The 14,938-nt window shown below is 38.4% G+C and overlaps 1 protein-coding gene across 1 annotated transcript in view; it reads left to right on the forward strand.

Annotated features, from left to right (window-relative positions):
• Positions 1-14,938, forward strand: part of FAM151B (family with sequence similarity 151 member B) — a 66,637-nt gene that overhangs the window by 28,405 nt on the left and 23,294 nt on the right. The window contains exons 3-5 of the mRNA XM_007943483.2: positions 3,853-4,018; positions 7,652-7,869; positions 8,899-9,034. Of these exons, the coding sequence (XP_007941674.1) occupies positions 3,853-4,018; positions 7,652-7,869; positions 8,899-9,034 (520 nt within the window). The remainder of the gene's footprint in view (positions 1-3,852; positions 4,019-7,651; positions 7,870-8,898; positions 9,035-14,938) is intronic.

A 14,938-nucleotide genomic window follows, 5' to 3' on the forward strand; every position in this document is an offset into this window, starting at 1 on the left:
TCCAAATGATTTTGAGTTTTGTTCCACATTGTTCTTCCTCTCTATCCAGGATCTCCTACATAGATCCCCCTCCAAGTGGTTGACAGTGGTAGCTGGACACCATCTAGTTCTTCTGGTCTCATAGTCATATAGGCTGTGCATTGCCTGGTGTACCAGTCGCTAGGACTAATTGTTTCCATGAATTTTTGGTTTTCTTCCTTCTTCTTTGCCCTGGACGAGGAGAGACCCATCTTTGCATCTAGATGGCAGCTTGCAAGCTTTTAAGATCCCAGTTGCTACTTGCTAAAGTAGGAGGTGGAAAAATGTTTTGTGTAGTATGTTATGCCAATTGAGCTTGATGTCCCCTGGGACTATGGTCCTGAGCCCACAGGTAATATTGAAAGATGCTGTGGGCAAAATATTGAATGATTCAGGAAGCATCAAAAGAAGATGGAAGAAATACACAGAGTCATTGTACCAAAAAGAATGGGTCAATATTCATCAATTTCAGGAGATGGCATATGATCGAGAACCAACGGTACTGAAGGAAGAAGTCAAACCTGCACTGAAGGAATTGGCGAAGAACAAGGTTCCAGGTATTGACAGAATACCCATTGAGATATTTCAACAAATGGATGCCCCGCTGGAGGCACTCACTTGGTTATGCCAAGAAATTTGGAAGATAGCTACCTGGCCAACTGACTGGAAAAGATCCATATTTGTACCCATTCCAAAGAAAGGTGATCCCACAGAATGTGAAAGTTATCAAACAATATCATTAATATCACATGCAAATAAAATCTTATTGAAGATAATTAAAATATGGTTGCAGCACTATATTGACAGCAAACTTCCAGAAATGCAAGCTGGATTCAGAAGAGGATGTGGAACTAGGGATATCATTGCTGATGTCAGATGGATCTTAGCTGAAAGCAAAGAATACCAGAAAGATGTCTACTTAAGTTTTATTGAGTATGCAAAAGCATTCAAATGTGTGGATCATGACAAATTGTGGATAACATTGAGAAGAATGGGAATTCCAGAACACTTGATTGTACCCATGAGGAGCCTGTACATAGACCAGGAGGCTGTCGTTTAGACAGAGCAAGGGGATGCTGCATGATTCAAAATCAAGAAGGGAGTGCATCTTTTTACCACACTTACTCATCTTGTATGTTGAGCAAATAATCCAAAAACCTGCATTATATGAAGAAGAACGTGGCATCAGGATTGGTGGAAGACTCATTAACAACCTGTGATATGCACATGACACAACTTTGCTTGCTGAAAGTGAGGATGACTTGTAGCACTTACTGATGAAGATTAAAGACTACAGTCTGCAGTATCGATTACTCCTCAATATAAAGAAAACAAAAGTCCTCACAACTGACCCAATAAACAGCTTCATGGTAGACAAAGAAAGGCTTGGAGTTGTCAAGGACTTCATATTACTTGGAATATATATATATTGCTTCCAGTGGAAGCAGCAGTCGAGACATCAGATGACATATTGCCTTGGGCAAGTCTTTCACGTGATGAAGAACAAGGATGTCTCCTGAAGCCTAAGGTGCACCTGACCCAAACCATGGTATTTTCAGTCACCTCTTATGCATGTAAGAGCTGGACAATGAATAAGGAAGACTGAAGAAGAGTTGATGCTCTTGAGTTGTATTGTTGGAGAAGAATGCTGAGAGTACCATGGTCTGCTAAAAGGACTAGCAGATCTGTCCTGGAGGAAGTACAGCCAGAATGCTCCTTGGAAGCAAGAATGGCCAGACTTCATTTCACCTACTTTGGTCATGTTGTCAGAAGGGACCATTCCCTGGAGAAGGGTGTCATGCTTGGTAAGGTGCAGGGTCAACAAAAGAGGGGAAGGCGCTTAACAAGATGGATTGATACAGTGGCTGCGGTGATGGGCTCAAGTATAGCAAGGATCGTGGAGCTGGCACGGGACCAGGCAGTGTTTTATTCTGCTGTACATAGAGGGTCACTATTAGTCGGAGACGACTCGACAACACCTAACAACAACAACATAAGGTGATGATTTTATTTTGAGAACAATAGTCTTTATTCTCATTCTTTATGTCTACCCCAGAGGTACAAACATGGGTTTTTTTTTGTTTGTTTGTTTTGTTTTGTTTTGGAGAACAATAGTCTTTATTCTCATTCTTTATGTCTACCCCAGAGGTACAAACATGGGTTTTTTTTTTGTTTGTTTGTTTTGTTTTGTTTGTAGTTTTAAAACTTTATTTGATAGTTAGCTGTTAGTTTTCATCCATACTGACTGAGGTTTGTATAAACATGTTCTTAATGTTGTTTTTAAAATAGAAAAACTAGGCAGGGGAAAACAACCCAAAACCTAACTTCTCAATATTGGCAATGGACGGTCAAACTCTGTTATATCTCTAGAATAAAATATATTTAGAACAATTTAAAATAGTGGACTGTGTTGACACATTAAAATGATAGGTGATAAAACAAGAATTGAAAAAGCAAACCAGAACAGTTGATGCTGATGACACATGAATAAAGAAGTAGATGGGATGATGGAAGTAAAATTGGAGTAAATTTTAAAGTTAATTAATTTATAATAATTAAAAAGAATGCCAAAGAAACACCAGAAGGGAGCATATACTAGCCTAAAATTTTAATTGCTGTAATCTATTCCGAAACCTTTATCAAATAACTGATAGGAATCAGTCCATGAGTATCTAGTCCTTACTGTACTTTATGGCTATCATTGTTAAGCAATATGCCCCTACTCATGGCCTCGTTATAGAGGCAAAAGATACCCATTCAACTACAGAAAGAAAAAGAGAATCTATAGTAGCACTGTCACATGTCATAAACTGCAAATTTTATAAGAATTCAGAAAAATGAAGTGAAAGACTTCTGCAAGATTGCACTGTGAAGAATGTGAATAATTTAGATTGGAGACAAGGACAGCATCCTTCAAGGTAGAAGGAATATCAGAAGACTGAGCCAAAAAAAAGAGGGTGAACATAACATTTGTAGAGTTTGGATATATGTAAAGTTGAGCCAGTCTTGAACGACAGGTGGGAAAATGGTGACTCATTCTGATGGGCAGTAAATATCTATGGTTTATGATTTGAAGTGTGACAGGGTAAAAGTACAAGTTTTTGTTCACAGAAAACTTAAACAAATTCTTATTAATATGACCTTTTATACACACTTCGGGAGCTCTGATGGCACACTGGTTAAAGCATTTGGCTGTTAACCAAAGGTTGGTGGTTTGAACCTACCAGCTACTTCATGGGAGAAAGATGAAGCAGTCTGCTTCTGTAAATATTACACCCTTGGAAACCCTATTGGGCAATCTACTCTGTCTTGTAGGGTCACTGTGAGTCAGAATCAACTCAGTGGCAGTGGTTTTGGTTTGTTTTGGGTATACACACTTTGCCAGGTGCTGGGAAAAAATTCAAAAGCCAAGCCAGACCTATGTGGAAAGTTGTTTTAACTTCTCAGCACCTGTGTGCTCATCTGTACAAAGTAAGGACAACAGATAAGGAAGAGTCTAGCACAATGCCTGATGCATGGTAGTCACTCAGTAAATATTTGTTTCTTTTCTTCCTTTTATCTTCCTAAAAAAAGATCAGTAGCTTCTCCTGTAGTTCTGCCTCTGGTGGCATAGTGCCTAAGGCATTTGACTGCTAACCAGAAGGCTGGCAGTTCATACCCACTGCTCCTTGGAAGGAAGATTGGGCAATCTACTTCCATGGAGATACCATCTGGGAAACCCAAGGAGGGGTTTCTATGAGTCGAATCGATGTGACAGCAGTGAGTTTGGTTTGGTTTTTGGTAGTTCTGCCTGCTGTTTTGTCAGCATTAAGTTAAGCTCTTTTATTTGGACAGGCACTGCTCACATGATAGAGGCCGATGTCCTTCTTCCTGATGATGGATCAGAATGTGGCCAACCAATCATGGCCCATCCTCCTGAAACAAGCAGCGACAATACTCTGCAGGAGTGGCTGGCTGAAATTGTGAAAAGCAATAAAGGCATCAAGCTGGATTTCAAAAGGTATTTGTACAAACATGGTCCATCTTCTGATTGTTATAAGTAACTTTGTATATTCAGAAGTTTGACTTACAAGTAGCTTTTTAGGAAAAATACCCGTTGTATTATTTCCTAGGAATTTAAATAAATACTGCCAAAGAGCTATTTTAGGTAATATTTTGCTTGGGACATCCTTCTTCAGATGATCATCTTGGCAAACCTCTGGCAGTTCTTTATGGGAAACTTAACACCGATACATGTAAGAACCGAGACTGTTAGCTATTGGTATTTTTAATTAGAATTACGTGGGATTTATAGATTAATTTGGAGAGATCGCAGCATTTCTAATATTGAGTCTTCCGGGACAGAAACATAACATATATTCTTGTGTGGTATACATTATATTTTGCTCTTTGGCAATGTTTCTCCTCAGTCTCTTTCCACTCCTGCAAATTTGTTTTTTCCTCCACATTTGCTCTATCGATAGAACACTTTTAGAATTATGTGTCAAGTTCCAGAAATTAAGAACTAAAACAACAAAATATATCTTTTATGTAACTTAGTAAGTTTTTATATTTTTCTTTATATAGGTTTTATCTTTCTTATTTAAGTTTCTGATGATGATTAAAATATGTATCTATAAAATGGAATATGTGTATTAAATTCTTGCTTCATTATGTTCTGTGTCATAGCTTCTTGTGTCTAACTGCACTGTGCTTTGCATATAGTTGGCACTTACTAAATGCTGGTGGAATTTCAGTTTTTGGGAGAAAGTACGGTTTAAGACAGGATATTGTCAGATGGAAAACCAATTTTAAGCAACCCTATGACAGCTTACTAAATCCTAAGAAGCTCCCTCCTGATCTATGCTGGAAATTAATTTTTAACCCAACCTCCACTGACACCAGATTTCTTAAGAATCAGAGTCCTTTCTGGAAAAAGAGAGGTTGGCGACAGACTTGCATGGATTAGTTCAAGGGTTTCCCATGAAGAGCAGAACCCCACGGGGACTTGCAGACAAGCTAGCTTTGGAATCACAGGCACAAGTTGCTCGCTACCAAACACGGGAGAATGTGGTAGGAAGTACAGTGCAAGGGATGAGGGAGAAGCTCTCTGAATGGGGGTTTTAACGTGGCATCAATGCAGTGTAAGGGAGGAAGCATTTGAGGCAGCAGTGACATCACTAGGGAAGTATGGAACATGGGGACCACTTTAGGTCTATAAAGTATCTGTGCAGTGTTTCAGCAGAACTTTATTATAATATTTCTTAAATATAAAAATATCCCTGTAGTTAGTTATAACAACAAAAACATATTTTATAAGCCTAGCTTACATGTATCAACATACCTATATAGCTAAAATTCTATGCTAATTTACTTTAGAAACTTCTAATGAGCTCTGCTCAAAATTGTTGTTGCTCAATTACAATGACGCTTCAGATCACATGGTTTCATCGCTATGCACTATAAACACATGCTGTTGTTTTTGCGGTTGCCAGTGTTTTAACAGTTGCTACTTTTGTCAGATTTTCTGATGTTTTAGCTACAATATTGTGGTAAGTAGTATTTGTGAACCTGTATCAATAACTTTTTTGAGACAGAAGGAAAAACATTAAAAAAGGCTTGGCTCATTTACTACTAATAATGTAATTCAATATGAAAGATTTTACAAAGCAATTTTGTTATTAAAAGGAGCTCTGGTAGCACAATGCCTAAGGCATTTGACTGCTAGCCAGAAGGTTGATAGTTCAAACCTACCAGACACTCTGTGGAAAGAAGATGGGGCAATCTACTTCCGTAAAGATTTAGTACTCATATAATCTAAGAAATATTTAAGCAATTTATAACTGAATTTATCACGTATTATTCCATGATTAAAATTGATAATAAATTATTACTAAGGATTCTGTATGGTCTGGGAGGAGGCACATGGGGGTGAGATGACACCATGAGTTACTGCACTGGATGACAGCAATCCAGGGATGCAGCATCTAAATTAGAGTCTACAAGGTCCAGCATTAGGGCTTATGAATCCACTAAAATATGAGACCCTCATTTCAGAGGTAGAAGAGGGGAAAAAAAGATGCTTACCACATAGGAGCAGAAAGAGAGAAAGGCTAGAAGTTGGTTTCCTCTGTTTTTAATCCTTAGACATGGAGTCTGAGTGGCATAGTTAAGCGCTGGGCAATTAACCAAAAGGTTGGTGATTCAAACCCACCCAGAGGCACCTCAGAAGAAAGGCCTGGTAATCTGCTTCTGAAAGGTGACAACCGTAAGAGCCCTTTGGAGCACAGTTCTACTCTGAAACCATGGGGTCACCATGAATCAGAATCGACTCAAAGGCAACTGGAGAAAAAATCCTTGCTCACTAGTAAACAGGACCCAATAAATAATGAGATTGTCAGCTTCTCCTTTTGAGGTAGGAGGCTGGAAAGGAGTACAGAGAACAGAGATGGAAGCATACACCAGAAGATTTCAGTCCTTTAGGAAGACAGATGAATATGTGAGTATGGAATGTTCTCCCCTCCAACATCCATCTCGAAGATTATTAGCCTTCCATCTCATCTACAAGCTAAATTTCTTACAAATCAATATAGGCCTAAAGGTTCAGAAGATAGTCAGAATTATTAGTTTCCCTATGAAGTTTATGTATATATACATACATATATATACACACACACACATATACACACACGTATGTATGTGTGTGTGTGTGTATTTCCCCCCACACACACACTGTACCAGGATTTTTCCCATTTCCTCCCTATACCCACCCCTTCCCTTTGTTGTTCCATCCACCTCCCCTTTCCTAGTTTTATCGCTGGGCAAATGCTGTCCTCTTGATCTCATATGCTTGATTGTTGCAATGAGTGCACACCCTCCTGATTGTGTATATATTTTTTAAAAGTAGAAATTACATACGCTGATTAAAATCTGATTATTTCAGAATCTGTAGATGTCAGCTAGAGCAGACATAGGGAAGTAAAGAAAGTAAAGCTGTTTTTTGATTTAAACTAATGAAAATGTACTTACCTCTAGTTTCCAGAAGAGGTGCTTATACAAGACAAAGAAAAATGACATTTATAAAAGGTTTAAGAAAATATTATATTTTTATATTTTACAGTCATTTTCAGAAATGTGTTCATGTGTCCAAACTCCCCCAAAAATATGTGAAGGAAAACAGACTTTTTCTCCAGGGTTGTGAGCAGGTTATTAGAGGCAAGGCACCTGAAAGCACTTGGGTATTTTCATGAATGTAACTTTGCAAGTTATTAATATTTTTAATTTGTTGTTGTTAATATTTCTAATTTGTTGCCTTGTTTATACCTTCTCTGATGGCAAATATGTATGTTTTTTCTTAAGTTGTTTTTACATTGAGTTATCTTAACAGGAGTTTTGAAACCTTTGTCTATAAGTAGTGGCATTATTCACATATTTATAGAACTTTTAAGATACCTTCATGAATAATGAGCATAAGTCAACATTTTGAGATAAAGACTTACATTATTTCTCCTCTGGTATTATGTAATACTTGATTATATTTAATTCAGGCATTGTTTTATTATGAATTTGAGAATGTTAAAACAACTATTCCAAAAGAACTTCTCCTTACTTTTACATTAGGCATATGTATGATTGAGAACAAAATATGTTTCAGTCTGGCAGCTGTAAAACCATCCATGATGCTCCTGGAAAACGTGAAGAGGCATCTGAAGCGTCCTGTGTGGATTAACGCTGATATTCTTCCTGGTCCAAATGGAAATGGCAGAGTGGTGGATGCAAAACTATTTATAGACACTGTGACATCCTTCTTTCCAGATGTGACATTTTCCCTGGGTTGGACCACAGGATGGCATCCTCAGAAAGTCAATGAAGGTAAAAATTCTAACAGTTTCTTCTTGATAAAGTTAAACTATTTTCTAGATATAAGAATGACATCTTTGATACAAAACCAAAAACATATCCTCTAACATCTAAGAGCCTAGTAGAGAGAAAGGTCGGGCCCTCAGTGTATGCAGATGACCTTTCTGTTGCTTTGGGTGGGCACTGTGTTTGTTGGTGAAGCTCTGTCACCAAGCTTCCAGGGGAAGTATTTCTCTGCAGGGTCTATAATAATCAAAGTTGCTTCTTTACATACTTTGAACAAATCCTAAGTTGGTGCCTTTGAATTTGTAAAAGTTTCTACAGTTTATTTGTTTATTGCCTAGCCTTGGAGTAAACTCCCTATGTCAGATGAAGGATAAGGAGGTGGGTGGTAATAAAGGCATTTCAAGTGATGCGAGCCTGAAGTGGGAGAGTATAGTTGATGAGGAGCACAAGTTCTGCTCCCTAGGCATTGGAATGTGCTCCAAATGTGTGTTGATGGATCCACAGTGTCCTTGTTAGACAGTACAGTTCCGGGTACAAATAGTTACGTGCTCGTCTGCTCACCAGAATGTTGGCAGTTCAGATTCACCCAGATGCATCTAGGAAGAAAGGTCTGGCAGTCTGCTTCCAAATCACGTCCATTGAAAACCTTATGGAGCACTAGGACCCACATGGGGTCTCCATGAGTTGTAATCATTTGGCTGCAACTGTTTTTCTTTTTCTTTTAAAAATACCTAACAAAGAGAATCTTTAAAGTAAATAAAATAGTGTAAAATGCTTCTTTTGTACTTGAGAGACTAGTAAAAATCCTTTACCATTTAAATTTTTTGTTAAATTTACTCTAAATTACTTGTGGTGTGATTTTCGATTTAATTTTTATCTACATTTTCCATTAAAAATATTTTTAGTATTAAAAGGTGTTTTAACTCACTCTGAATTCAAATGGAAATTTTTATGCTCAGAAGTAATTTAGTTTTTCATTTAATTGACTTTCAGAATTCCAATCAGAAAAGTTACATGTCTTTCTTTTCATTTCAGGTTACAGCTGGGCAATGGTGAAGGAGATGGAATATATATGTAGAGAAATAAATCAGCCTGTAACATTTCCTGTCAGAGCAGTGTTAGTCAGAGAGTCTTGTTCTCAGTTACTTTGGTTGCTAAAGAAATCAAACAGGTATGTGTTCATTTACCAATATGGTATGTGCTTGTGAGTGTGTGGGAGCTCTGGTGGTGTAGTACCTAAGACATTTGACTGCTAACCAGAAGGCCGGCAGTTCAAAGCCACCAGCCACTCCTTGGAAGGAAGGTTGGGCAATCTACTTCAGTAGTGATACTGCTTCGGAAACCCAAGGAGGGGTCACTGTGAGTCGGATCCGACTCCACAGCAGTGGTTGTGTTGCATTTTGTGAGTGTGTGTGAGAGACAGAGAATGAAAATTGATTATGTAAGGACAGTATATGTGAGAGAAAAACAGAGAGACATAAAAATGGATACATAAACACAGGCTCCATCACTAGATTGATGTTCCTTTCTGAGCCTTATGTTTATATTCTCTGTCAGCACTAGTCCTCTCAGAAGTTTTTACACTTCATAGGTACCCAGTAAATGTCTGTCATTTTTTTGTCATTGCATTACACATTCATGAAAAGTTATAAGTCGATAGGTTAGTTTCCCTTTGAATTCCATTATAATTTCAGAAATCTTTTCACATACAGAAACATTATTATTTTAATGTGTAATGAAAATTAGTTGGACCACCTGTTAAATATTAAGATATAAAGGTATATATATTAAAATAAGTTGATACCATATTTTAATAGACTAGTTAATAAGGAAGGAAGGTTGGGCAATCCTACTTCCGTTGTCATACTGCCTCAGAAACCCAAGGAGGGGTCGCTATGAGTCAGGGCCCACTCCACGGCACATAACAACAAAATAACAACAAGTTAATAAGGAGCAGGGAGTATCCAGAACTGAGTATAGGAAAAAATTGACATTTCAGATACTTGAAACAAAAGTTTAATAGTTGCTGTTAGGACAACAGGTTATACAGAGAAAAACAAAGCTGGCCTCTTCCCTTAGTCCTTCCTCCAAAATAAATTAAAAAATGACAAAGACTTGAATATTAAAAATTAAATGCATAAAGGAAAAGCAAAGCATGATTTATATATAGTTTCTGAATGAGGAAGGTCTTCCTTTCTTTAGTAAGACACAAAACCCAGAAGCTACAAAAGGAAAGTCTGGTACAATTGAATATGTAAAAATGGAAAGATTCTGGGAAAAATATATTCAATACATGTGGCAGACACATGTATATAAAGAATTCTTTATTTGTTAGATTAAAAACTAGAAAGGGATTCCGTTGGATAATCCACTACATTAGAGAGAGTAGGGGAAGCAGACACATATATATTACTGGTGGGATTGTAAACGTGTCAGTAATTTCCTTGGAGGGAAGTCTGGCATACGCCTATGAACTTCACTAATGAGGGTGTGTCTTACTAATAGAGGTGCACATAACCCAGAGATAGATAGTATCTTGTAGGTACAAGGGTATTCCTGAAGCATTGCTTGTAATAGCAGAAGACTTGAAACAATCTAAATATCAGGAAGAAACTGGTTGGAGAAATTGATACACCCATACAATGGAATTTACATTTACCTGTTATAAGATCTCTTTTTTTAAAAAAAAATTAATAATATTTTACTGTATTTTGGGTGAAAGTTTACACAGCAAACTAGGTTCCCCTTTAACAATTTTTTACAAATTGTTCTGTGTCATTGGTTACAATTTTTACAATGTGTCTACATCGTCATTATTCCCATTCTGTTTGTTCTGTTTTTGTTGCTCTAGCTTCCCTTCCCCTCCTTGCTTCTCACCTTTGTTTCTGAGTAAATGTGTTGACCATTTGGTCTCACATAGTTCATTATTTTAGGGAGCATGTTACTCGTGGGTGATACTGTTTATTTTGTAAGCCAAACTCTTATTTGGCTGAAGGAGGATATGTTCAAAGGTGATAGTCTCAGGAGTTCCTCCAATCTCTTTTGGTCCAGGAGGTCTGCTTTTTAAGGAATTTGAGTTTTATTCTCCATTCTATCCAGGACTTCTTCATGTCCCTGGTCAGAATGTCATCAGTAGTGATAGCTGGGCACCATCTAGTTCTTCTGGTCTCAGGTTTGAAGAGGTTGTAGATCATGTGGGCTATTAGTCCTGTGGATTTATTCCTTCTTTTATCCTTTGATTTCCAACATTCTCTTTTGTGTGCAGTGGGGGAAAAAAAGGGATGTATAAAAACAGTCATAGTTGAATTGAGCTTAGAAGAGTTTGGATCAGTGGCTGTTAGCATCATCACACGTAGAGAGAAGCGTAGATGGTGCCAGACTTATGCTAGTGAAAGTCTTAGTTGCAAATGACTGAAACCAATTCTGGCTTACTTAAGAAGCAAAGAGGTCTATTGGGAGCCTATTGGGGGTGTGTGTGTGAGAGAGAGAATGAAAATCCAGAATCAACAGGAATGCTGGAGAACCTGAAAAACAGACAGGAACTAAGGGCAGTCAAGGAGCTGAGAACACAGACACTCTTTGATTAGAATGCTGCAGCCATACTCTCTTCAGTGAGGGTGGAATTCACAGTCCTGCTGCCACCACACTGCTGGCAGAATGGCCTCTAAACCATCCCTGCTTCGTCACGTTATTTCCTCTTAGACTTAAAAGTCCCAGGCAAGTCAGCTACTCTGAGACCCCTCACCAGCATTCTGACTGCCAGAGGTCTAGGAGTTCAAATATTGGGCCTTTTCGATTCCATTGCACACAGAAGCAGAATCCCCACATACAGAAAGGAGGTTCTGATGTTAGACAGCACCCCTCCACACACCACACACATGAAAAGATAAACAGACACCACAAATATGTAGCAAATACAAAGTTTGAGATAACATATTATTCAGTGTCATGTACTGATTTTTTTTTTTAAAACAACAGGATAAAATGAACATACCCTTATATAATTTCAAAGCAGTGTTCAGCCCCACAGGAATTTCTCCTGTAGTGCAAATTTCATAACATAGAAAAATTAATGAAGGCATATGAGTTAATTTGTTGTTGTGTGCTGTCAAGTCGATCCTGACTCATCATGACCATATAGCATGGAGTAGACCTGCCCCATAGGGTTTCCAGAGCTGTAAATCTTCATGGAAGCAGACTGCCACATATTCTTCCCACAAAGCAGTCAGTTCATACCACTGACCTTCTGGGTTAGTAGCCAAGCACATTACCACTGTGCCTCCAGGGCTCCTTTAGTTACATTCAGCAGCTACTAACGGTTATGATTCAATGATTTTGAACCAGTTCCACATTAAAATATATATATATATATATTATTTGACAACACAGCTACTTTGTTTGATTGGATTTGGGCTTGGTTTTTGTAACAATAGACATTGAAGGAGCTAAAAATGTGTAATAAACTCCTGTTGTAATGATAGTGCTGATGGTAACATGGTAAGAGAAGCCTTACCTTATGATTAAAAGGTAGATAAACTCAAGGGCTGATTTGTTCGGTAGCTTTTGTGTTTTGTTTTTAGATTTTATAGTTGTACACTTTTTTAAAAATTTTATTATTGAAATTAGTGAAGGAAAAAGAACTCTTTTGGTTCCTAACCGCTCTTTTTCGACTGAAAAATTGTTTTAAGATATGAATTTTAGAAACACCAAAAAAGACTATTATGTTAAAGCAGAAAAGATTTAGAAGCAGTTTTATGGAAATTAAATGACCCAAGAAATGATGTTAACCGTTTACTTTTAAGCGTCTGAAAACTGGACAATATAGGACAGAAGTTCTCCAAGTGTGGTCCCAGGGACATCAGCAATAGCATCACCTGGTGTTCTGGTTACCAAGTGCAGCTCTGACAGGAATATACCACAAATGGGATGGACTTGTCCAGCAGGAGTTTATTCTCTTACAGTTTGGAGGCTTTAAGTCCGAGTTCAAAGTACTAGCCTCTAGGAGCTACGTGAAAGCCCCTCAACCTTGGGCTTCAGCTTTGCCTCCTGCTCCCGGCCCACTGAAGCTAGAGGCTTTTCTTCACTCAGCTGCTGGCTGCTGAGGCTGACAAGCCCAAGGTTGACAAGTAATAAGACACAGTCCCGATGTTACGAAACCACATGGCAGACCATTAATTCAAGTCCATTATAAGTCTCAAGGTCGGCCGAGCATGTCAGGCTGCTGAACAATGATACAGATACATTCAAGGTTCAAATGTGCCATAAGCTAGAGACTATTCCCAAAGCTGTTTCTTTTATATAGGAAGCAGGCCACATCCTCAAAGCAGCTACTCAACTGCTTGTTGTAGGTCCCACTGTGGAGGTTATTGCCAGTCTCATCATGGGAAATAACTACCACCAGCTACCCAGCCACTCAACCAGGCCCAGCCAGGTTGACACACCTGGGGACTTGATGGAAGTGCAGAATTTTTGATCAGCCTCCAGTCCTATTGAACCAGAAATTCTGGGGCTGGAGCCCAGTAATCTGTGTTTTAATAAGGTCTCTAGATAATTCTGAAACATGCTCAAGTTTGAGAACTTTGATACAGAATATAAGCAATGAGGGTTACCTTCAATCAGACCAGATCCTAGAAAAACTGTGATAATGTAGCTAGTAAAATATGGGCTCTAATTCAGAGACAAATGTGGAAACTTTCTTTTTTAACTCTTCTCTTAAGGTATATAGGTATAATATTTTGGCACATTGTGATAGGCAAGCCATACCAATTCCAGTAATCAGTGGAGTAGTAAACTAGCTTAGAGACCTTTTTCACTGGTAGAAATAGAGAAAGTATTATAGAAGGTAAACTTGGCATGTACAATGACCTATGATACTGTATTTATATATGTTTTTAATTTTATGTAATTTTAGTTCACATGCCTTCAAATATCAGGGATTACGAGGGAGGAACTGAAATGCTATCTTCCTCTTTTTCACTGACTCTCTACTTTTCCAAGTATGATATCCTTCTCCACAGACTGGTCCTTTTTGATAACATATCCAAAGGATGTAGACACAGTCTCACCACATGTGGTGGTTACATTTGCATGTCAACTTGGCTGGGCCTGGTTGAGTGGCTGGGCAGCTGAATGTAGTCATTCCTCATGGTGAGTTTGGTAATTAACTCCATGGTGGAATCTATTGGAGCAGCCGAGTAGCTGCTTTGGGAATGTGGTCAGCTTCCCGTATATAAGAAAGAGCTTTGGGAACACTCTCTAGCTCATGGCACTGCATGTAGCTGAGCCGTTGTTCATCAGCCTGCCATGCTCTGCCGACCTTTGGGCTTTCAACAGACTTGAATTAATGGCCTGCCGTGTGGTTTGGTAACATCGGGACTTTGTCTTTTTGCTTGTCAATTGTGGGCTTGTCATCCTCAGCAGCCAACAGCTGAGTGAAGAAAAACCTCCAGCTTCAGTGGGCTGGGAGCAGGAGGCAGAACTGAAGCCCAAAGTTGAGGGGCTTTCACCCAGCCCCTAGAGCCTGGCACTCTGAGCTTGGACTTAAAGCCTCCAAACTGTAAGAGAATAAACTCCTGTGTGTTAAGGCCATCCCATTTGTGGTATGTTCCTGTCAGAGCAGCACTGGGTGACCAAAACACCATACTTGCTTCTAGGGAGCATTTTGGCTGTACTTCTTGCAAGACAGATTTGTTCATTCTCAGGAAGTCCATGGTATATTTAATATTCTTCAACAGCACCACATTTAACATAATATCAATCCTTCAATCTTTCTTATGAATTGTCTAGTTTTTGCATACTTATGAAGTGATTGAACACTATGGCTTAAGTTAGGCAAACCTTGGTCTTGAAAGTGACATCTTTGCTTTTTAACACTTCAAAGAGATCTTTTAAAGCAGATTTGGCCAATGCAATATGTTCTTTGAATTCTTGACTGGTGCTTCTTTGGGTGTTGAATGTGAATACAAATAAAATGAAATCACTCACAACTTCAGTCTTTTCTCCATTTACCATGATGTTGCTTATTGGTCCGCTTGTGAGGATTCTTGTTTTCTTTATGTTGAGGTATAATCCATAC

The sequence above is a fragment of the Orycteropus afer genome, unplaced genomic scaffold (assembly GCF_000298275.1).
Source record: "Orycteropus afer afer isolate SDZICR_OR568_19922 unplaced genomic scaffold, OryAfe1.0 scaffold00107, whole genome shotgun sequence".
NCBI lineage: Eukaryota > Metazoa > Chordata > Mammalia > Tubulidentata > Orycteropodidae > Orycteropus > Orycteropus afer.